The following is a 24,000-nucleotide window of genomic DNA, read 5'->3' as shown; positions in this document are numbered from 1 at the left end:
CGGATTTGCCAGGCGCGCGCCAGCAGCGGTTCACAGCCAAGGAGAGCAACGCTCTCGTCACGGCCGTAAAAGAGAGAAGTTACATGAAAATGGAGAAATGTGTAAGCTAGATGTATGCTTTTATAATAAATTGTTTATCTATCTATCTATCTATCTATCTATCTATCTATCTATCTATCGTAATAATGTATGATTTGCAAAAATGAAAACTGCTGCTTCTGTGTAGATGAGAGAATCAAAGTGCGCGTTGTGCACACGCGACATTGATTATGGCCAAGCATGCGCCCTTAAAATAGCCTATGAATAACATGCGCAACGCGCCACTGACTTTAAACTATTTTTTCCTGGTTAGTGGCGCAATTGTTTTCTAAACCTGCAAAATAGCAAGAAGGAACGTTTGCGCCGGAACACGCCTCCTCTTTGCGCTGAACCGCCCCCGGGAGCGCAAGTGTATTTCTTAGTTAACCGACGTGCTTCTGTGGAGGGAAAAGTCCGCTTTGCGCGGGTGCAAAATAGGAATGATACATGCGTCGGTGTACAAAGTCACTTGCGCTGGGTGCAAGATAGGGCCCTGTATGTCTGAAGTACATTGTGAACCAATACCAGATCAAGTTAGAGTCATTATTAATAAATAGTAATTACAAATTACAAATTAAAAAAAATTAAATAATATAATTTATAGTTATGAAAAACTGGGGGTGGGGGGGTGGGGGGGGGGGGTCTAACTGTGAATTTTCTGGTTAAAATTGCAATTGCCTTTATTTCTGTCTTGAATACTATAAAATAATATATTATCTGACTATTTCTGTGATATAAAGACATGTAAGATCACAAAAGGGAGTTATTTCAAACACTCGACTGACATTATACAGTGAGCGGAGTTGAAACGTCATTGAATGTTCTCTTCTGTTGGACAACGGGCTTGTAAACGCTAAGTTTGGAGAGATGTTTGGTGCGTGTTCCTTTACGTCAAATAAACGCACGTTATAAGTGCCTCAATCTCACAATACTTCTGTAGATGGAAGAGCATTTACTGCAAGAACACAGTGCTGCGCTTCAACGTGAAACACACTGCGCACACACACTTCATCAAAACTCACAGTCTTCGTGAGCTCATAATCACACTTAGACAAATCACAATTTCAATTTTATTTTGGTTAATCATGCAGCCCTAATAATAATGATAAATAATATTTAAGTTTGTTAACATTTTTATCCTAAATTGTACACTAAAATTGTCAATGGAATGATGCATTTTTGATTCCCACATGCTCTCTGTCCGGATGACCGCATGCCAGGAGAGATCAGACCCGGCGTTGATTATCACGAGGAGAAAATGACTCCGCTCTTATCAAAGCTACACACATCTGGAGATCAGCATGGGCCTAATGTACAACTGCAGGCCAAGAGAGATGAACGGCAGATCATATCTGATGGACAGATTACAGATGAAGACAGTCGTGTGCGTTTAAGTCAGATATCAGTCCTGCCTCTTACCCAATGAATTTACATTAACTCAGCAAAACTGAACATTATCTGCAAATTACAAGATCAGATGATGATACTCGGTTTCAGGAATTACTCTGAGACATCCTTTGCACTTTAATACGGCATATCAATTTTATGTTTTAAAAAAAAAAATTGTATCTGCGATATTAAAAAAACAAAATGCATTAATCAAATTATTATTAAACAGTTTGTTTGGTTTTATGAAGGCTAATCTTACATAATCATACAGTAATTTATGATGTTTGATGCATCTATGCATCAAACCATTAAGAAACGCTAAACTAAATGGAAGTGTCCCACTCAGACGCAATAAAACAGCAAAATAAGAGGTTTTATTCTAGATTTGCGCAGTTATAAATCACCTACAGCTTCTGGAGAAGACAAAGGCATTTTACTGCGCTTGGGTGTAATATCGTTCCAGGCTCTTCCTGTCAACATTATGCAGAGCTTTGCAACCTTCAACAATTTCCCAGCATCCCATATGAGACCGCAAGCAATTAAAACGATAGCATCTTCATAGCCTCATAACCAATAAATAAAGTAGCGGCGGTGTTTTGTGTTAAGTTCACTAATATCTGAGGGGGTTCAGGAACAGGAGAGAGAGGCACATCAACACCTCACCATGAGCCGGGGCTGTCCTGAGTCTGAGTGCTTTAAATACATACAGGAAATCATTACTGCATTCATTAAAGGTGAAGAAATAATACAAAAATAAATACAAAAATAATAATAAAAAAAATTATTATTATTAATAATAATAAAAAGGCACAATTAAAAGTCACAAATAATGCGATAACACTGTTAAATGTAATCCCAAAATGTATACAGATTTTTCATACTGTACATTATTATGTCTTGATTCCTAAATTAATTTGGTAAATTGAAAATGACTGATTTTAGTTTTAAATTGATTTAGACATCATATAATAATTAATAATATTTCATTTATAATTTAATAAATATTTATATTTAGTATAATATATACAAATTATAATATATATAAAATTGTAAAAATGTCTCCCTTACAAATCAGGAATGAAACCACAGGAATATTTGCACACTGACTGGTGTTTTGTACAGGAAATGCAAATTAATTTCTAAAACGTCATAAATATTGTGCTTCTTGTTTACATGTTCAAAACTAATACAGGTCTAATCAACAGACCAAAGCACAAGGTCTCATACTAGCCAATCACAGTTCAGAAACGGCTTGATCCATCAAACATGACTGACAGCTGGAGAAATGAGCGGGTCTGAGTTATGACTGGGCTGTGCGCATAAACTTATGACATATTCATACCCATCTCTTTAATACTTAATCAAATCACTTGAAATACTCAACGATACATCAAAATCTGCCTTCAGAGTTTTCAACCAAAATTAAAACAAAGACTACATCAAATGCATTGTGTGGCCTAAAGCATATCAGAAGCGGAAGGAAATGCTTCAGGTGCGAGACAGGCAGATACTTTATGATTTATGAGGATGTTGAATTTTATAGTTTGTCTCTGTAAGTGTATGTGACTCGCCTCTTCGGGCTAAAACGCAGAGAGTTCCCTACAGGAAGAGCTGCCCGCCTGATTTATGCAGCACTGGGGTATACGAGCAGCGGAACGGCAGCGCGACACACACACACACACACACACACACACACACACGCACGCACGCACACGTTCTTCCTGCTCAAGAACCCAAAAACAGGCTAGTGAAACTCTCTTGGACACCATCACTGTGTCCAAACTTCACAGAAGTAAAGGCAGGTCACACACACACACACACACACACACACACACACACACACACACACACACACACACACACACACACACACACACACACACACACACTGGTTGAAATGAAGAAACACACAGTTAAACTCTAATAAACTTCGCTTTGGCCACATTTAAAGGCAGCGTCACATGTGTTCACTCAAAGGTAATTCCAGAACTCACTGTGACAAACTCAGTGGGAAGAAACTTAAGATAGTTAATGCAAAAAATGCATTCATTAATAATTATGGATGCACATTAATTATGGATCCATCTCGGTTATTGGCCAATATTAGATTGATTGATTGATTGATTGACTGATTTATGTATTTACACAAATAATTCAAAAACACTGTTAAATGTAATCCCAAAAGTGATTTACAGTATATATGTCATACTGTACATTATAAGGTTGGGATGCCTAAATTAACTTTTAATGTTTTCATTTATTTAAACAAAATCATTTTAAAACAAGCCATTTATTGGACATCACCCATTAAATTGTGTGTGTGTGTGTGTGTGTGTGTGTGTGTATATATATATATATATATACAGTATATATGAGAAAGCACACTTGATTAATAATAATAATATCATGTAAAACAAAAATCCACAAAATATCATAAAAAAAAATGAAAAAGAACAGGTTTTGGCACTCTTCTCAGCTGCTTTTCTGTTGTTTTTCTGTGAACAGGTTCTAGACGGATGCATCTCACACAAGACACATCGTTCTTAAAATGTGGTTCTCGACTTCAAAGTAGTTGTCCTAAAAACTCGCCTCAAAGCCTTGCATCTTTTTCTTTTCCACTGCCGGCCGCCTCGTGTGTTTAAACGCAAAGCCGTGTTGTGTGTGAGCAACCCTTTAGGGTGTTAGCAAGACACTAACATCAAACTCTGGTGCACATCAAGTCTACTGTGTGCTTCACATGAGGACAGCTAGCTGTGTGCCATCATGTGCTCGTGCTGCGTATGAACCAATGTTCAGAATCAGAGCCCGTATATGACACATACTCAGTCCTCACACTGCATCATGGGAAAGAAGGGGACATGAAATCTCTTGCTCTTACCATGGACTTGGTGAAGGGTCGTGCGAGGGTGAAGAGCAGGGTCATGAGCCACCAGCTGCGGTGGATGGAGGTGTACATCATGTTCCCAGGATGCAGTGCGTTACAGGTGACGCCGAAGGGTGACATGCGTCGGTTCAGCTCGCTGGAGAACAGGAGGTTGCAGAGTTTGGCACGGTTGTAGGCCAGCATTGACCAGTACTGCTTCTGCGGGGGGGACAGCAGGTTCAGGTCCACCTTCCCACACGTGTCCACCAGATCCGTGAACCTTCCGAGACAACAATCAGCAAGAAATATTAGGGGTGTGACAATATATCGCGACACAAAAATGCATCTTATGTATCGTGAATAGTGACAATATCTATCAATTCACAAAAGTTTTCAGAGTTTTAGTGTCAGTACTACACTACTATATACTACACTACTACAAACTACTATATATAATGTTGAGTATAATGTATAATAATGCAATGGGGGAATATTTGTGTGTCCTGATAATGTCAAATGTCTGATGTTCCCAGTAAACAGTGGCCTACATTATTTAAAAAATATCTAGTTAGTGAAAGAGCGCAAGCATATTCATCTACAATAATTCTGTTTTCAGCTTTAGAATCATGAATATTGTTATTCTGGCGTCTCTATTGTCCTGTGCTTTGGGTTTCCAGCACCGAGTCCAAGACTATTCATTTACACACACAATGTAATATCAAATTTACCATTTCAATCAAAATATATATTTTTTTTTTTACCTTTTACAATATGTCTTGGACTATCGCAATAATATGGTATTGTGAGTTCAGTATCCTGATATGCATCGAGTCGTGACATGAGGGAATCCGTTACACCCCTAATAAATATAAAGACACTTAAAAAGACACTTAAAAAAACAAAAGGATATAGGTATATGGACAAAAGTATTGGGATACACCTCTTGAACATTGAACCTGACCCATTCAACCAGACCCATTGACACAGGTGACTCATGCAGTCTGCATTTACAAACACTTGTTCTGAAGAGCTCAGTGGATTCAAGCGTGGTACTGTGATAGGATGCCTATGCTAGATACTGCAAGGTCAACTGTGAGTGGTGTGACAGGAACCTGGAAGAGTTTTAGCAGGTAAAGTCAGAGCGAACGGGTCACTGAGAGCCGAGCACAACGCCTGTGCGGCGGGAGCTTCACGGAGTGGGTTTCCATGGCCGAGCATCTGCATGCAGTGGTGTAGACTAAAGCAGACCACTGGACTCTCTGTGACCAATCCTGCTTCTCTGTGTGGAAGTCTGATCGGCGGATACCAGTGAGAACGTTACCTGTCTGACTGCACTGTGCCAAGTGTACAGTTTGCTGGAGGGGGGTTATGGTGTGGGGTTGTTTTCAGGGGTTGGGCTTGGCTCTTTACTTCCACAGAAGGGAAATATCAATGCTTCAGCATACCAGTTTAAAGAAGGCCCTTCTCTATCCCAGAATGACTGTGTCGCAGTGCACAAAGCAAGGTCCATAAAGACATGGTTGGATGAGCTCGGTGTGGAAGAACTTGCAGAGAGCCCTGACCTCAAGCCCCTCCAACACCTTTGGGATGAACTGGACCGGAGATTGCAACCCAGGCCTTTTTATCCAAATCAGTGCCTGACCCACAAATGCTCTGGATGAATGGGCAACAATGCCCAAAGAAACACTCCAAAATCTTGTGGAAAGCCTTCCCAGAAGAGTGGAAGCTGTTATAGCTGCAAAGGGGGACCAACTCCATATTAATGTCTATGTATTTATAATATGATATCATTACAGTCCCTGTAGGCGTGATTTTTCCTTTGTTTAGTTTGGTTTCAAATGTTTAGTCTCGTTTTGTGCTTTGTCTTGATTAGTTTTGTGTTTGTGTGTGTGTTTTGTCTTTTGTGTCTTGCATTATGTGCCTTCTTTTGTTTCGTTTCGTTTCGTTGAAACAGAAGTCTACAGTCACACAAACGGCTTGGTTACCGGCATTCTTCAAAATATCATTTTTCATGTTCCACAGAATAAAGACATTCAGTCAATACAGGTTTGGAATGACGAAAAAATAAATAGATGATAACAAAATGTTCAATTAGGGGTGGACTAAAAAGAATTAATGTAAATGGTGAGTATGAACAAATGGATAAAACTGATTTTCCGTTGACTTGAGTGTTGGGAATAACCTCCAGAACGTGAGCCGATGGAGAAGTGAACTAAATGAGCTTTGGCAGGCCAGGTCTGGCTTAATGCAAATCAAAGCTACGACATGACGTTCTTTAATTGGCTCTGACTAAGCTGTTAAACGCCAGATGTTTGACAAGGCCCCTGAACACAAGGCGCTGTATTTTCTCGATGTGTCCTTGTGTGTGTGTAAACAACAGTCCCAAGAAACTGCAGTGAAATGAATCGTTCCCTCCCCTAGTGCGGATCAGAGTGTGTTCTGCGCCCGCAATCGCATTCAGAGTTTACCTCTTAATTATGTGCTTTACATAACAACCAATCAAAACGTCACATTCACTGTATGACAAGCTGTTTGCTGTTTGACACGTTACATCTCTGCTTGGGTAAACACCAACATCTGCGGGCATCGCGTCGCTGCAAATACTCAAGGTGTGAACTGTGGGAGTGGGAAACTACTTCATTAAAGCAGTAGCTCACCCAAAAAAACACTTTTACTTCCCAAAACATGACATTTAAAAAAAAAAAAAAAAAATTGAAGTATCATAACAGTAGTTCAGTTTGACTACCAAGTTAAAGAGCAATGGCAGAGGACAACATTTTAAGAGAGCACTGACGTAAATGCAGGTCTGTTCCTCTGATTCTTATGGATTCAGACTGGGAATAAAAGTCGTATGGACCACTTTTCTGATATTTAAAAATATATACATGCATAATTAAAAGTTAATTCTTTATTAATATAATATATGATCCATGCATGCATAATGAATAATATTTCATTATATTATTATTTTATGTATTACCATGCATCACTATTAAATGTGACAGTGAACATTATTTAAAACATTTTTTTTTTTTTTACATATATTTCCTTTCATGCAGTGTAATATAGCTGTTTGTGAAAGCAGAAGCTCTGCAAAGTTTAAAAGATATTGTCTCCGATTAGAAATAATTGATTCTGAACTGCGTGAAACGAGTCGTCAGTAATTCCCGTCTCACTTCCTGCTGAACCTGCGGAGGTTTGTAACTAACTTGCATAATGTCAGTCTATGGTCTTGATTGGCTAAACAGCGTCTCTTAGCTCCGCCCTCAAACACTGGAGTGTATCTGAGACTGGAAGAGTTTGGTTTGTGTTGTTCATGTCGAGAAGACGCTGTTTCTGCTGACAAAGCAAATCCACTTTGATGAGATTGATACGGTAAAACCTACGCCATCGTTACTGTTCGTATCACTGTGTATCAAGAGCTGAGATTCAGATATGATAATGAGCGTTTGGTTTCTGACCAATCACAGCACACTGGGTCATCTGACCAATCAGAGCAGAGCAGACCAATCACAACCATCTGACCAATCAGAGCAGAGCAGCTCTCGGAAAGGCGGGGTTTAGAGCGAATTATCCTTGATTGAACCGTTTAAGACACTGTGAGAAAAGAGCAGATTCTGCAATGGATATTATGAGAAAATTACAGTTTTTTTACCTTTGATTCATGTAAAACTATTGTAGGATATCCCAAACAAAATCAGGAGCCTTTACAATAGCATAATAGGGGCACTTTAAAACTCATTATGTTCCATGGAAAAAGAAAAGCAGGTTTGGAACGACATGAGCATGAGTATGACAATGTTTTTTTATTAGTATTTTTGGCTGAACTGGCCCTATCAGTTTAGCGGTTATATATCCATCCCCACTATCCTCTGCACATGTTGACTCAGTCATCATCTCACGGCCAGGATAATCCACACGGTCTTCCCAGTAGAGGCATTCTGGGGTGGAAAGAGTCTATTTTCAGAGCAGAGGTATGAAAAGGTCAGGTCAGGCTGGTGTTTAATGACTGCAGGATCCTGCTTTAAAGAGACTGAAGTATAAAAGCGTGAGTTTTCAGAGGTGAGTCTCCTGTCCACACTATCCGTGTCTCTTGTTTGGAGTCGGGAGGAAAATGCCAACGCCGATCGGTCCTGTCACTTAAGCCCCAGTGCTGCAGCGCAGATAAACGTCCCCGCTGAACACATTTTATTTTGACACCCTCAATTTCCCTCATTCTTTGGTTCCTCGTACAGCGGTGTCAAGGTTTAACGGCTCTTGCGGCTTTGGGAAATATAATCTCTTCCTGGGTCAGAGGTCAGATGGTGAGCTCAAAAGGCTACATATTAAAGGCAATGGAACTGATAGAGATGAGGAGGTGAGGATCAGACATTATCAGGTGTGGTAGAGAACGGGAAATAAACTGTTAAAGTTAATTGGAGGAGTTACTGCGATTACAAGTAAGTGATTTTACAGTTGGGGAGAGTGAATTGAGACTGTGTAAGACTCTGCTCACTCGATGACACATGGGGCTTGTTAATCTAATGGACCCACACTCTCAGAGTCGAACATGTTCTTCAAAGCACTTTTTTATTTAATAGTCATGTGTAACAGGAACCGTTAGCTCTCTCTTTCTGCATACTATCTGCACTGCACTTATAGCACACGCATTGTTTCCCACTGTAATGGAAACTCGGGTGTATGGGCGAGATTTCTGAGAACAGAAGTGGCCCGTTTCTCAACACAGAGCTCAAGGGTTTAGCTGGTTAGCATGGCCTAGTTATCATACACAGCCTTTCTCTATCGCTGGTCTGTTATGAGCCTGAGTCATTTATTCCATTCTGTCCTGTGTGTATTGTCTCTGTGTATGCGCATGTGCATGTGTATGTGTATGTGTATGTGTATGTGTATGTGTATGTGTATGTGTATGTGCATGTGTATTGTCTCTGTGTATGCGCATGTGTATGTGCATGTGCATGTGCATGTGCATGTGTATGCGCATGTGCATGTGCATGTGTATGTGTATGTGTATGTGTATGTGCATGTGCATGTGCATGTGTATGTTTGTGTTACAGGTGGGCGGTATCTTGTGATCATTTCCTGGGGGTTGTGATTGGTTCTCCTCCACACCTGATCCAGATATAAGACCACACCAAACACTCAACCAAGGACATTATTGTGCCATCGGGTGTTTGATCGTGTACCACTTCGCTATAACTTCGTATCATCATCATCATCGTCGTTTTGTCTAGAGTGTCGTATCAGAGAGATTGTGAGGGATTATTTCAAGTCAAGTCAAGTCAAGTATATTTGTACAGATTGTACAGATTGTATCACAATACAGATTGTATCAAAGCAGCTTCACAGTATTAAATTAAAATAATACAACAAAGTTTGTTTCAAGAGGAATTTATTGATTGATAAAATTTAATTAAATATCCCCAAAATATCCCCAACTGAGCAAGAAAAAGGCAACAGTGGCAAGGAACCGAAAAACTCCATCAAGTGACCTAATGGTGTCCTAAAACTCCATCAGGTGACCTAATGGAGAAAAAAAAAACCTTGGGAGAACCCAGGCTCAGTCGGGGGCCAGTTCTCCTCTGGCATTTATGAGCTAGAGGCCGGATTGTAGTTTGAACTGTAGGATTATATGAATGCCTGGCTGAAGAGATGCGACTTTAATCTAGTTTTAAACTGGGAGAGCGAGTCTGAGCAACGAACAGTATCAGGAAGACTATTCCAGAGTTTTGGAGCCAAATGTGAAAATGCTCTCCCTCCTTTGGTGGTTCTGGATATCCTAGGTATGACCAAAAGCCTTGAATTTAGTGATCTTAAAGAGCGTGATGGATTATAGGGCGATAGAAGATCCGTTAAATAGACTGGAGCTAAGCCGTTTAGGGCTTTATAAGTCAGTAGCAATACCTTGTAATTAATACGGAGCTTTATAGGTAACCAATGCAGTGATGATAAAATCGGTGTTATATGATCATATTTTCTTGATCTCGTAAGAACTCTAGCGGCGGCATTTTGGACTAACTGTAGCTTGTGTTGTGAGGGATTATTTCAGATTGTGTTGTGAGGGATTATTTGCAGTTTGTGTTTGTGATTGTAATTTTGGACCTGTGATCATTCTTGTTAACTTGATGCAACAACAAAAATATTTATATAAATTATTTTTTATTTATATTAAAAATAAATATATATATATATCTTTGCCAAATTAAGGGAGGTAGGGGGTTTGACGCCATTTTATTTTGTATATCTATCTTTTCACATTGTTTTTGGTTTAGGGAGGAAGGCAAGTTTAAATTGTATTTAGTTTTTATTTTATTTATGTTTTAGGAATTGTAGAGGTTAATCAAAGATTGTTTTGTTTGTTATTCTGGCCTTGTCTGCCCCTGACGCTAAACCCTTTTGAAAATAAAACTTGGTAGTGAGACTCATTCTTCCTTTTCCTGTTACGGTTGACCCCTAGCGCGGGTTTAAGAGTATCCCTCACACATCAAGTGTAGCATTAGTTCTAGCAGGTCACGTTAGTCAAGCTCGCATCAGCTGATCCACATCTACCTATAGCAATACGACGCCTATCACCGTATACATATATAAGCTCCTTCAGTATTATCAGCAGCTATCGCGTTTCTCAGGAGCTCATTACCCTCCTCCCTCCCCAGCTCCTCTCGTCAGTCAGTATGGCGCTCTGATTCCCCTTGAATCAGAATAAATTCTCAAATCATGTTGTACTTTAAAATCTTGAATTAATGATATCTGCATACATTCATGTTGGTTCTGTTGTGTTTACCCTAAGGGGGGTTATCGCTGCTCTTATCTATGCTAGGCGGCACAGATGTGCAGGGAGTTCTCGCCCAGAACGGAACCACACCGCCAATCCAAACTGTATGCTAATTGTCAATCGTATTTGACGATAGTGGTCCTGACAGAAATAGTATAAATCAATCTGGAGAAATGAGCGGCAGAGACTGTTGGTGAAGCGACAAATATACATTGACATATACATGTATAAACATGGATGCTTCAGAGATGAACTGAAGCAATAATGTGGAGTGTTTCTGACCTGTGAGACTCTGAGGACACCACCACCACGCGGGCCGGAGCCGAGAGCCTCAGGACATCGAGCAGGAGCTGGACCAGGTAGAAGTGAGCGAGATGGCAGATCTGGAAGGTGGACTCCAGCCCGTCCTCTGTCAGTCTCCAGGGCTGAGTGCAGACGGCTGCGTTACACACCAGCACGTGCAGAGGCCTTCACAGAGACAGGGGATACAGACACACTCAATGAGGGAAAGGAACACATGCTTGCAAACAATCATTATGTTAGTAAAAGCAAAACCATAAAACTAAAACAAACAAAACACCAAACTAAAACAAAACAAAACACCAAACTAAAACAAAAAGAAACCAAATAAACCACACCAAAATAAAAACAAAACAGTTAAACAAAAAAACACTGAAAAAAACAATAGAAAACTCAAACTAAACCAACTAAATCTAAACAAAACTATAAACAAAAAAAACTTAAACAACACGAAAACAAACCAAACTAAAACAAAAACATAACAAGAAAAAAGAAAAACACACACCAAAACAAAACAATAAAACAAAAACAAACCCATAAACAACACCAAAATAAAAAGAAAACAATAAAAAAAGAAAAAGAAAATAAACACACCACCAAAACAAAACACCAAAACAAACTCATAAATAACACCAGAAAAACATAAACATAAAAAACAACATAAAGAAAAACTATATAAAAAAAACACCACAAAAAAACCTAAACTAAAAGCAAAACAACAAAACCAAAACAAACAAACCAAAAAACCTAAAGTTAAAACAAAACACAAAAACTCAAACAAAACTCAAACAAAACAAAAAAAAAAAATACCACCAAAACAAAACCTAAAACAAAACCACAAAAACCTCCCAAACGAAAAGAAATTACAGATTAAACAAAAATCATTCTGAATGGAATTAGGGATTAAAACACACTCAAACACATCCGCTCAAGGCTACTCCAAGGTCAGTGTGTGCAGACGTCCATCAGCGTGAGGAACGACAGATTTCTGGAGAGTCCGGGCGAGATCTTTCTCTTTGACAGAGTCGCTCCAGTGGTCCCGAAACCACGGCCATACAGCAGAATAATCGGAATCCACCCCACCAATTTTTAATTTCTTCCATTAGAATTAATTACGAAGCCCACAGGCAATTTGTGTACTTCATATTTAATACTGCCTGCACTATTAATTAAAAACTGGTTGCTGGAAAATTAATGGAGGAATTGTTATGCCCCTGCTTTAATGAGTCTTCTCTATGACATTAAAAAAAAAGTACACTTCACATTTCCCTTCAGGTTCTATGTGGAAAGCAGCGTGCATCAGTGGAAACGCACGGGATCATGGGAAATGTGCAGAGGCCACGGTTACACATGTGCTTCATTAGAAACACGCAGCGAAACAAACACTGAACAGCACATGTTCTAGATGCAACTGACCTTTAGAAGACCAAAGAACAACACAATAAGGTTATTAACTGTTATTGTGCCTGATTACCGTACAGCTAGCTTTACATCTGAAATACAACATGACTCAATGCTCCTACAGGATTACATTTAATAAAAAAAGCTAATGTAAGCAGTTTATAATAATATAATATAATATAATATAATATAATATAATATAATATAATATAATATAATATAATGCACATCTGAGGTGGTAATGCAGATGCGATATTATATGTATTCATATAAAATAAAAATAAAAATGGTAAAACAAGAAATATATAATGAAAATAAATATGTAATACATTTTATAATATTTTTATTTAATGCTTTTCAATATATCAAAATATTCTTCATATTTGTAATATTTTTATGGATTTTTATAGAATATTATATAAATGTAATGTATATTTAATAATATTTCATTCATACAGTGAATATAAAAATATAAATCATATTTGAACCTTTGCACTTTCATGTAAATATTACAACCTATGCAAATGTCACTGAAAACCAAAGTGACATTTCAGAGAAAAATAAATAAAATTGGAACAACTAACTGCATAAGTGTTCACCCCCCTCAACTACAGTAACTGCATAAGTGTTCACCCCCCTGAACTACAGTAACTGCATAAGTGTTCACCCCTGAACTAACTGCATAAGTGTTCACCCCCTGAACTACAGTAACTGCATAAGTGTTCACCCCTGAACTAACTGCATAAGTGTTCACCCTGAACTAAAGTAACTGCATAAGTGTTCACCCCCTTAACTACAGTAACTGCATAAGTGTTCACCCCTGTGAACTACAGTAACTGCATAAGTGTTCACCCCCTTAACTACAGTAACTGCATAAGTGTTCACCCCCGTGAACTACAGTAACTGCATAAGTGTTCACCCTGAACTAAAGTAACTGCATAAGTGTTCACACCCTTAACTACAGTAACTGCATAAGTGTTCACCCCCGTGAACTACAGTAACTGCATAAGTGTTCAACCCCTGAACAACAGTAACTGCTTAAGTGTTCACCCCCGTGAACTACAGTAACTGCATAAGTGTTCACCCTGAACTAAAGTAACTGCATAAGTGTTCACCCCCTTAACTACAGTAACTGCATAAGTGTTCACCCCCGTGAACTACAGTAACTGCATAAGTGTTCACCCCCTGAACAACAGTAACTGCTTAAGTGTTCACCCCCGTGAACTACAGTAACTGCATAAGTGTTCAACCCCTGAACAACAGTAACTGCTTAAGTGTTCACCCCCGTGAACTACAGTAACTGCATAAGTGTTCACCCCCTGAACAACAGTAACTGCATAAGTGTTCACCCCCCTGAACAACAGTAACTGCATAAGTGTTCACCCCCTTAACTACAGTAACTGCATAAGTGTTCACCCCCCTGAACTACAGTAACTGCAAAAATGTGCACCCCCCTGAATTGTTGCTCAAGAAACATTTATGATTATTATCAATGTTGAAAACAGCTGTGTACAATTTGTGTTTCAGGATTCTTATATGAATGAAAAGTTAAATTTCATTTATTTGAAATAGAATCTTTTGTAACATTATACATATATTTACTGTAACTTTTTAATGCAATTTAATTTCAATTTCAATTTACTCAATCAATTTAATGCATCCTTGCTGAATAAAAGTATAGATTTATTTTACCCATAAAAAAAATAAAATCTTACTGACCCCAAACTTTTGAACGGTAGTGTATAATGTTACAAAAGCTTTTTTATTTTACATAAATGCAGTTCTTTTGAACTTTCTATTCATCAAAGAATCCTGAAATAAAAATTGTTCACAACTGTTTTCAACATTGATAATAATCATAAATGTTTCTTGAGCATCAAATCATCATATTAGAATGATTCCTGAAGGATCATGTGACAATGAGGACTGGAGTAATGATGCTGCTTTGCATCACAGGAATAAATTATATTTAAAAATATAGGCTTTTCAAATAGAACAGTTATTTTAAATTGTCATAATATTTAACAATATATAAAAAAAAATGCAGCCTTGGTGAGGATAAGAGGCTTCTTTTAACAATGAAAACATTGAAAATCTTAGCGATCCCATACTTTTGTACTGCAGTATATATATATATATATATATATATATATATATATATATATATATATATATATATATATATATATACATACACAGTGGGGAGAACAAGTATTTGATACACTGACGATTTTGCAGGTTTTCCCACTTACAAAGCATGTAAAAGTCCGTCATTTTTATCATAGGTACTCTTCAACTGTGAGTGACGGAATCTAAAACAATAATCCAGAAAATCACATTGTATGATTTTCAAGTAATTAATTTGCATTTTGACATAAGTATTTGATACATCAGAAAAGCAGAACTTAATATTTGGTACAGAAACCTTTGTTTGCAATTACAGAGATCATACGTTTCCTGTAGTTCTTGACCAGGTTTGCACACACTGCAGCAGGGATTTTGGCCCACTCCTCCATACAGACCTTCTCCAGATCCTTCAGGTTTCGGGGCTGTCGCTGGGAAATACGCACTTTCAGCTCCCTCCAAATATTTTCTATTGGGTTCAGGTCTGGAGACTGGCTAGGCCACTCCAGGACCTTGAGATGCTTCTTACGGAGCCACTCCTTAGTTGCCCTGGCTGTGTGTTTCGGGTCGTTGTCATGCTGGAAGACCCAGCCACGACCCATCTTCAATGCTTTTACTGAGGGAAGGAGGTTGTTGGCCAAGATCTCGCAATACATGGCCCCATCCATCCTCCCCTCAATACGGTGCAGTCGTCCTGTCCCCTTTGCAGAAAAGCATCCCCAAAGAATGATGTTTCCACCTCCATGCTTCACGGTTGGGATGGTGTTCCTGGGGTTGTACTCATCCTTCTTCTTCCTCCAAACACGGCAGGTGGAGTTTAGACCAGAAAGCTCTATTTTTGTCTCATCAGACCACATGACCTTCTCCCATTCCTCCTCTGGATCATCCAGATGGTCATTGGCAAACTTCAGACGGGCCTGGACATGCGCTGGCTTGAGCAGGGGGACCTTGCGTGCGCTGCAGGATTTTAATCCATGACGGCGTAGTGTGTTACTAATGGTTTTCTTTGAGACTGTGGTCCCAGCTCTCTTCAGGTCATTGACCAGGTCCTGCCGTGTAGTTCTGGGCTGATCCCTCACCTTCCTCATGATCATTGATGCCCCACGAGGTGAGATCTTGCATGGTGCCCCAGACCGAGGGAGAGTAGCCGCGTTTCCACTGTCGGGCCAGGGCCGGGCCGTGCTAGTGCGTGCCAGGGCCAGTCGCGTTTCCACTGTCACTTCCGGGGCTTGATCGGGGCTTACTCGGGGCCAACGGCCAGGATTTCTGGCCCGTCGAATACCTTGTGCCAGAGCGGGCCAGCTCGGGCTAGAGGAGTGGTTACGAACAGAGGCGGAGTTTAACTGAGTCGGGAGACGGCAGCGCCGGATGATTCTGTCAGCATTAAAGACTTTTAAAATAATTTAACTCGCGCTCATGTTTGAATGCCTTGTGTTTGTGATGCAAAAGACTATGCGCGCTAACCATTACCATAGTAAACATAGTAAACGCTTGAAGATAATACGCATAGTGTAAAAACATATTGAATGCTTTCTTTTGTGAAATAGACCTAACGGTAATTTATTTCTGAGTGACTAATGTGCAATTTTGACATAAATTAATTCATTATGATCAATGTATCACTTTTTATTGTAAACCTGTGGTAAAACATCGATGCTTGGGTTTTAAATATTCAAGTAAACAACAAAAATGCCAGCAAACGGACGCTTTTATCATGTTTGTTTTCAACGCTGTTTCCAGTGATTTCTGATTAGTTTTCTGATAAAACTTCCATTAGTTGGTGAATGGGTTAGTGTGACGTTGTTCCAGAGAGGCATGTTACGGGCGTGTTTTAGTGAAACGCTGTGGAGCTTCTGGCCCGACAGTGGAAACGCAGGCCCGGTGCTATTAGCCCGAGGCTATCAGCCCGGCACGGCCCGTTTAAAGCCCTGGCCCGGCCCTGGCCCGACAGTGGAAACGCGGCTATTGACCGTCATCTTGAACTTCTTCCATTTTCTAATAATTGCGCCAACAGTTGTTGCCTTCTCACCAAGCTGCTTGCCTATTGTCCTGTAGCCCATCCCAGCCTTGTGCAGGTCTACAATTGTATCCCTGATTTCCTTATACAGCTCTCTGGTCTTGGCCACTGTGGAATGAGTGGAGAACAGGAGGGCTTCTTAAAGAAAAACTAACAGGTCTGTGAGAGCCGGAATTCTTACTGGTTGGTAGGTGATCAAATACTTATGTCATGCAATAAAATGCAAATTAATTATTTAAAAATCATACAATGTGATTGTCTGGATTTTTGTTTCAGATTCCGTCTCTCACAGTTGAAGAGTACCTATGATAAAAAATACAGACCTCTACATGCTTTGTAAGTAGGAAAACCTGCTAAATCGGCATTGTATCAAATACTTGTTCTCCCCACTATATATATATATATATATATATATATATATATATATATAAATATATATATAGTCAGTCTAACCTGCAATTGAATTTAGCCCCATTGAACTACTTACAATTTCATAACTTTTTAATTTAGAGGTTTTTATCAGAAAATACATGCTATGGAGCTGGTAATGAATATGACTGACATTTTACACACATATATATATATACACACACACACACTCACACATACTCACACTCACGCCCGAGAGAGCCGTTCACCTCCCGCTGGAGAACATCTGTGGAGGAAACTGATCTACTCTCCAACGCTGACTGACACTCACACACACACACACACACTCACACACAGATCTCTCTGGGACTTAATGAAGCGTGGACTCAAAAAGAGGGAGTGATTGTACCTGCGAGAGAACACCATTAAACTTTATGACTTTCACGCTTGTGTTTGAGAGCGTGTAATGGAAGAGGAGCATGTCTGTGATGCTCGTGAGCAGGAGATAACGGATCCCATGAGTGAGACACGGAAAACACCCGGAAACCAGGAACACACACCCGTACAGACACACAACACTTCAGCGGACGCTCATTCCTTAACATCACAATCTGTACAATACATCAAAAGATTGAGCTATCCAAACCAGGGGTTGAACGACTTCAGATTTTTTAAAGTCCACATTTATGTGATGAAAGTAGAGTCAATGACGACTTGTCGGTGATGACGTCCTTAATGACCAAAAATAGCCTGAACCTCGAGCTGAGACTGGAACAGATATGGCGTATGACACAGCGATCCTACACAACAGCTTATTTTTATCAGTTCTTTTGTCTTTGGGTCGTTATATTTCTCACAGATTTCTGCTCGTTTTAAATCAGATACAGATAAAAAAAATTTACATATAAATATACATATAAATATATTTACCACAGTAAAGATTACATTATATGAATGCATTAGTGAGAGAGCGATTGCGTGTGAATTAATTCTACCTGGTAGTGTCTCTCTAGCCTGACGTCGTCATACTCAGATTCTAGTCAGAATGTGAGTCTGATACTGCGAGTCCATTGGGCTGTGATTATGGGGCGTTTCAACCAAACCAGGAAAGAAAATACCTCTGCACTCAATTGGATAGAGCTACAACCAATCAGAGCAACGGAGGAAGTGACGTATGTTCTTCATTTATCTTTCCGATCGACAAATGCCTTGATCGCGGTTCTCTGTTCCTCTTTTAAAATGAATGCGCTGTCGATATCTTCTATAACAGACGCGATGGCGGAATCTACACATGATGTTTTATAAACAAAGTTCGGGAGGAGCACGTTCAAATAATCAATCCAATATCAACTAGTCATCAAACAATTACCATGTCTACCCTATCAGCATGAGAGGAAGCATATATTTATTCACTTTGTCAACTCACCTAACATTCCTTAACAGTTTTCAGTATCCCTCCACTCACTCTCGGCTTGTTCTTCCACAGCCAGGAATACGGGGGGAGTACTTTGGGTTCGGGCCGAATACCGAGCCCTGAGCCTCTCCTCGGACAGCACGCCAAATACGAATTTGATTACGATTACGAATCTGACTTATTTGTAAGTGTGAACTCGTGAAATCTAAATTCTCCAGCGGCAGCCATCTTTGTTGTAAACGAATTCAACCCAAGCGATCTTTGGTGACGTGGATGATTACGTTACTGATACATCAATCTGTCCATCATCGTATAAAGCCCGCCCTACATATCAACACTGAGATACCTGAAATGTTCCAATAATAATTTTCCAATACTCAATACGCAGAATAGATACACAATGCCAGCAGCTCTCTCTCTCTCTCTCTCTCTCTCTCTCTCTCATCTCTCCGACAGCGAGTGACACACAAACCCGCCTCCACTCACTCACTCGTTTCATTTGCTCCGGATGAATATAGTTTGTGTTACAGGGCTTGAAAATCTCAATCTCAATCTCTCTCTTTCTCTCTCTCTCTCTCTCGCTCAGTGTAATTTCTCCGGTTGCTTTGGAAATGGGCCTCTGTGGGAAGCAGCGTTGTTGTTTGCATGATAATCCTACTGTTGTGTCCTCTGATTTAACAACTGCGGCTCGCACACGCTCGGTCTGAGATGCCCCCCCGCCAGGCGTGTCTTCATAAGCAAAAAGCTAACAAATGGTTTTAATAGCTTAGGCCACATAATGTAAAAACTCCCTTTAAACTTATTAATGCGATCAGGGGGGTCTTCCACAAATGTGCAATTTACGTGTCAGGGCGAGCGGGGGCGGAAACGAGCGAACCGGGAGGAATAACGCTCCATACTTACTTTAAAGAACCCCCAGGGCACGACCTTTGACCTGAGAATAATCTCTGCCCATAAAAGAATGATTGCTTTTGTCTCCCTCCACTCCGACCGGCCGTCATTAAGAGCTGCGTTTATGGGCCGCCGAGAAAATGTGTGGCTAACAGAGAGATGCTTTCAAATAGACAGACACACATAAACGGTGTTACACAGACGGCACCTACAAACACACGGTTATTAGCAAAGCCACGACGGGTAAGAGTAATTCTGTGGAGACACTGATAACACACACACACACACTGTAAAAGACTATTCTCACAGCGCTAAGGTTTTATGGGCAATGAGATGTTAAATATAAATGATGTACATCTATGGATCTCTTTGTTATGAAGGCTTTTTTTCTCGCTGCACACAAGGTTCTTAACTGGCACTGATGCTATCATCCAAGGAATCTTTCCATTGCACAAAAGATTCTTAATAGGTTCTTAATATTATTAAATTTGTTCTTCGCAAAAAGATTAAAAAAATTATATTCTTTAGGGAACTAAAAATGGTTGTTCTGTGGCGTCTCTGATATGTTTATATCGGTCGTCGTCACATTTAAAAGCAACATCAGTTTAAAGAGAAAACAGGAGGTGCACAAACGCATGTAAAACAATAGCTGGAAAAAAGTGAATGTTTTTGATATATCAAAGTCTCTTTCAGCAAAGTCAGTTCAGTCATCGGCCGTCCATGCTCAAGTACAGCTGCTATTGTGCTGTCTCTGTCTATAAACCTGCCATTACAACAGAAGTACTATTAGTATTGTTTATATTTATTATATAGACACAATGTGCTATTATATACACACAATATAATGGAATATATACATTTCAAATTTAGTGTTGTGTGTTGTGCTTTCATTGTAGAGGGTTATTCATCTGGGTCATCTGACCAATCAGAGCAGAGTAGACCAATCACAACAGACTGGACCATCAGACCAATCAGAGCAGAGTAGACCAATCACAACAGACTGGGTCATCTGACCAATCAGAGCAGAGTAGACCAATCACAACAGACTGGGCCATCTGACCAATCAGAGCAGAGTAGACCAATCACAACAGACTGGGTCATCTGACCAATCAGAGCAGAGTAGACCAATCACAACAGACTGGGCCATCTGACCAATCAGAGCAGAGTAGACCAATCACAACAGACTGGGCCATCTGACCAATCAGAGCAGAGTAGACCAATCACAACAGACTGGGCCATCTGACCAATCAGAGCAGAGTAGACCAATCACAACAGAGTGGACCTGGGCCTAAAAATGTACATACTTTTTTTTCTTTTTTTTTATGAAAATATTTTTTAAAAAACTTTCAAATAGCTTATACTACTGGGTAGTTGAATGCTTGAATCTGATTGGCTGATGAACATTATAAGGTGTGCAGGTATTTTTAGGGAAACACACGGCTAAAGTAGTTCCAGTAGATTTCTAGCAGGTTCTGACCGCATTACAGCTCTATATCACTTCACCACATGATTTCAGTTATTTCAAAGGTCTTTACAGCCGACAACAGCAAAAGAACCAAAACCCTGACTAAATGACACTGACTATATAAATATATATGCAAATAAATATAGTAAACAAAAATTACAGATTATTTCCATGTTTTGCCATATAATTGCATTTTATTATGTACGGAAAGCAAATACCGGTACTCTCTCTCTCCTGCTCAAACACACACACACACACAGCGCTGCTCTGACGACTTTATCAGTAAAATACTTCTGCAACTTAAAAGCTACATGACGTTTCTCATCAGTGAGGTAATAAAGCAGATAAACTTAGTTTCAGTATTAGTAGAATTATAGTTGTCTCCTGCCCAAGGTGAGGTCTATGTTTTCTAGGCTCACAGTATGTTTAGTCAGTTCTTACATGATTCGTCAATCATAACATAAAAAAAAGAAGTATAATCATATCAATTTGAATTTATTATTAATTATTAATATAGCATCTTAATTTATCTGCTCCAAATTCCTTCTGATACACAACCTTTTAGGGGGAAAAACAGCTGAAGACAATTGAGAGGGACATCTCATAATTACAAACAAAACAAAGCATTTATTGTTAAAAACAAAAATCATCCATTACTGATATGTAAAGATATCTAGTTATATATTATATAGTTAGCCTATATATTATTTAATTGTTAGCTTATCAATAAACTGTTACTGCAATAGGAGTAGATCATGTGATTTACCATAGACAGCTTGACTGACACACAAGTATACAAACTTTTCTAAAATAATTAGTATATAACTAGTTTTGGTGAGAATATTTGCATGTTTCTGTTGCATATCTGAGTCGCTTTATTGCATTTCTCTCGGATTGAACACCTTGAGTCAGGAATTTGTCCACAAGCAATCAATACACAGCGAAATTAAACATCATAGGCGATCACGAACACTTCACAGCAGACTGAGTTAAACACTACAGACCCTGATGAGAACAAAGGGATGATAAGTGCATGGAAATATGTTCCCCGTGCCCACCTGAACACACTGAGGGCGAAGAACAAAGAGAAAGAGAAGGAATGAGCGAGCGGGGGGTTTACGGACGGCTACAAAAGAAAAGAGGCTAGGAAAAAAGTGGCGAAAGCAGCTGTGATTGAATTAAGCTCCAATGGCAGTAACTGTTAGTGTGCGTGTGTGTGTGTGTGTGTGTGTGTGTGTGTGTGTGTGTGTGTGTGTGTGTGTGTGTGTGTGTGTGTGTGTGTGTGTGTGTGTGTGTGTGTGTGTGTGTGTGTGTGTGTGTGTGTCCGGCAGACATCTCGACGGAAACAGAAACAGGGAGGCGTGTTGTGGTCTCACCAGCTGCCTTCTGCCATTCACACCTGAGCACCTCTCCATTCTGATGAGAATTAATCTACTCCACCTCCTCCGGGACACACACACACACACACACACACACACACACACACACACACATCCTGGGAGCCGCTAATGAAGAAATACAACCTTGGCCAGGGAGAGAGAGGATATTCATCCATTCATTCACTCACTCACTCGGGTGTGATCGGGTCACATGAGCGCGAGGAGTGTGTGAAAGTGTTCACTGGAACGTAGATGAGGTCATCAGAGGTTATTCGGCTAAAGACATTAAGCTATTTAGCTATTTTTCATACGCAGGATTAGGGATCTGAACAATGGTTTAGGTCAAACCTTACTTCTAAAACACCTCTCTGTGGAATAAACAAACCCCGAGAGCTTATATTTGCTCTCAGCAAAACAAATGTACATTAAATGTTACGTGTCTGTTTACTTTGAAGCGTCAAAGCGTTGCTTTCATGTGCAGAGTCTCAAACCTTTCATTGGCAACCTATCCTGAGCTGTGAAGTGAGAAGACAGACCGGGAAAAATATAAGTCCGTGGAAACTGGACGGTTCAAAGCGCCAGGGAGAAAGCCCTCTCAATCCCCACACGAACTTTGGGTCACTGGGCCAAATAAATGCTTTGAGTCCCAAACTAATAGGTTAATCTCTCCCTCTTATTAAAGGCTGACAGCTTCCATTATGATCTGACCAGCCCAGATGTGTTCGGGAGGCGGAGGCACAAACCCGAACTGGAACTTCAGCCAACAAGCCAAGACACACGAGGGAAACGTAATGCATTCACACACACATAGCAACACTAGCTGTGCACAAATCTGAGCGAATACAGACCCAGATGAGCCCTAACAGTTCTGCCTAAAGAGCTCTGCTCCAAACCCCTCCTGATAGACAACACTTCAACAAAACTAATCACAAAAAAGCAAAGCAAAATAAAACACAAAAACAAAGCAAAGCAAAATAAAAACACAAAAAAGCAAAACAAGACAGAACAAGCAAAGCAAAACAAAACAAAAGCAAAGTGCAACATAAAATACAATAACAAAAGTAAAAACAGAACAGAACAAATAAAAAACAGACCCTAAAGCAACACATAAAGCAAATAAAACAAGACAAATCAGAACGAAACATGACAGAACCCAAAGTGAAGCGAAACAACACAAAAGGCAAAACAAAAAACACAGAAAGCAAAAAAATAAAAAAATAGACAAAACAAAGCAAACCCACAGAACCCAGTGTGAGCCTCAGCAGTGCGGTCTCTGTGCAGAGGGAGGCTCATAATGACAAACACAAAACAGAGACTGTGGAAATTCAACATGAGCTATTCTGCCCAAACACCTGTGTGTGCGGTTTCATGTCTGTATGAATATTGCATTGTTAGCTTAGCAACACGCTTAGCTTCCTATCTGGGCTGTAGGCAGGGCATCTAACTCGGTTCACACATCTTTCACTTGTGGAAACACTGCTCAGAGATCCTGTAATCAGGAGCCACAGTCACTCGGGTGGGGGGGGGGGGGGGGGGGGGGT

The 24,000-nt window shown here is 39.8% G+C and overlaps 1 protein-coding gene across 2 annotated transcripts in view; it reads right to left on the bottom strand.

Annotated features, from left to right (window-relative positions):
- wwox (WW domain containing oxidoreductase) overlaps positions 1–24,000 on the bottom strand; it is a 250,708-nt gene that overhangs the window by 149,122 nt on the left and 77,586 nt on the right. For both annotated transcript variants that reach the window (XM_082159702.1, XM_082159701.1), the window contains exons 7-8: positions 11,382–11,567; positions 4,346–4,610 (exon numbers count right to left, since the gene is read on the bottom strand). In XM_082159702.1, the coding sequence (XP_082015828.1) occupies positions 4,346–4,610; positions 11,382–11,567 (451 nt within the window). The remainder of the gene's footprint in view (positions 1–4,345; positions 4,611–11,381; positions 11,568–24,000) is intronic.

Source organism: Leuciscus leuciscus, assembly GCF_965113295.1.
Source record: "Leuciscus leuciscus genome assembly, chromosome: 25".
NCBI lineage: Eukaryota > Metazoa > Chordata > Actinopteri > Cypriniformes > Leuciscidae > Leuciscus > Leuciscus leuciscus.
Note: the sequence above shows the minus strand (reverse complement) of the source record. Positions and strands in the feature narration are given on the sequence as shown.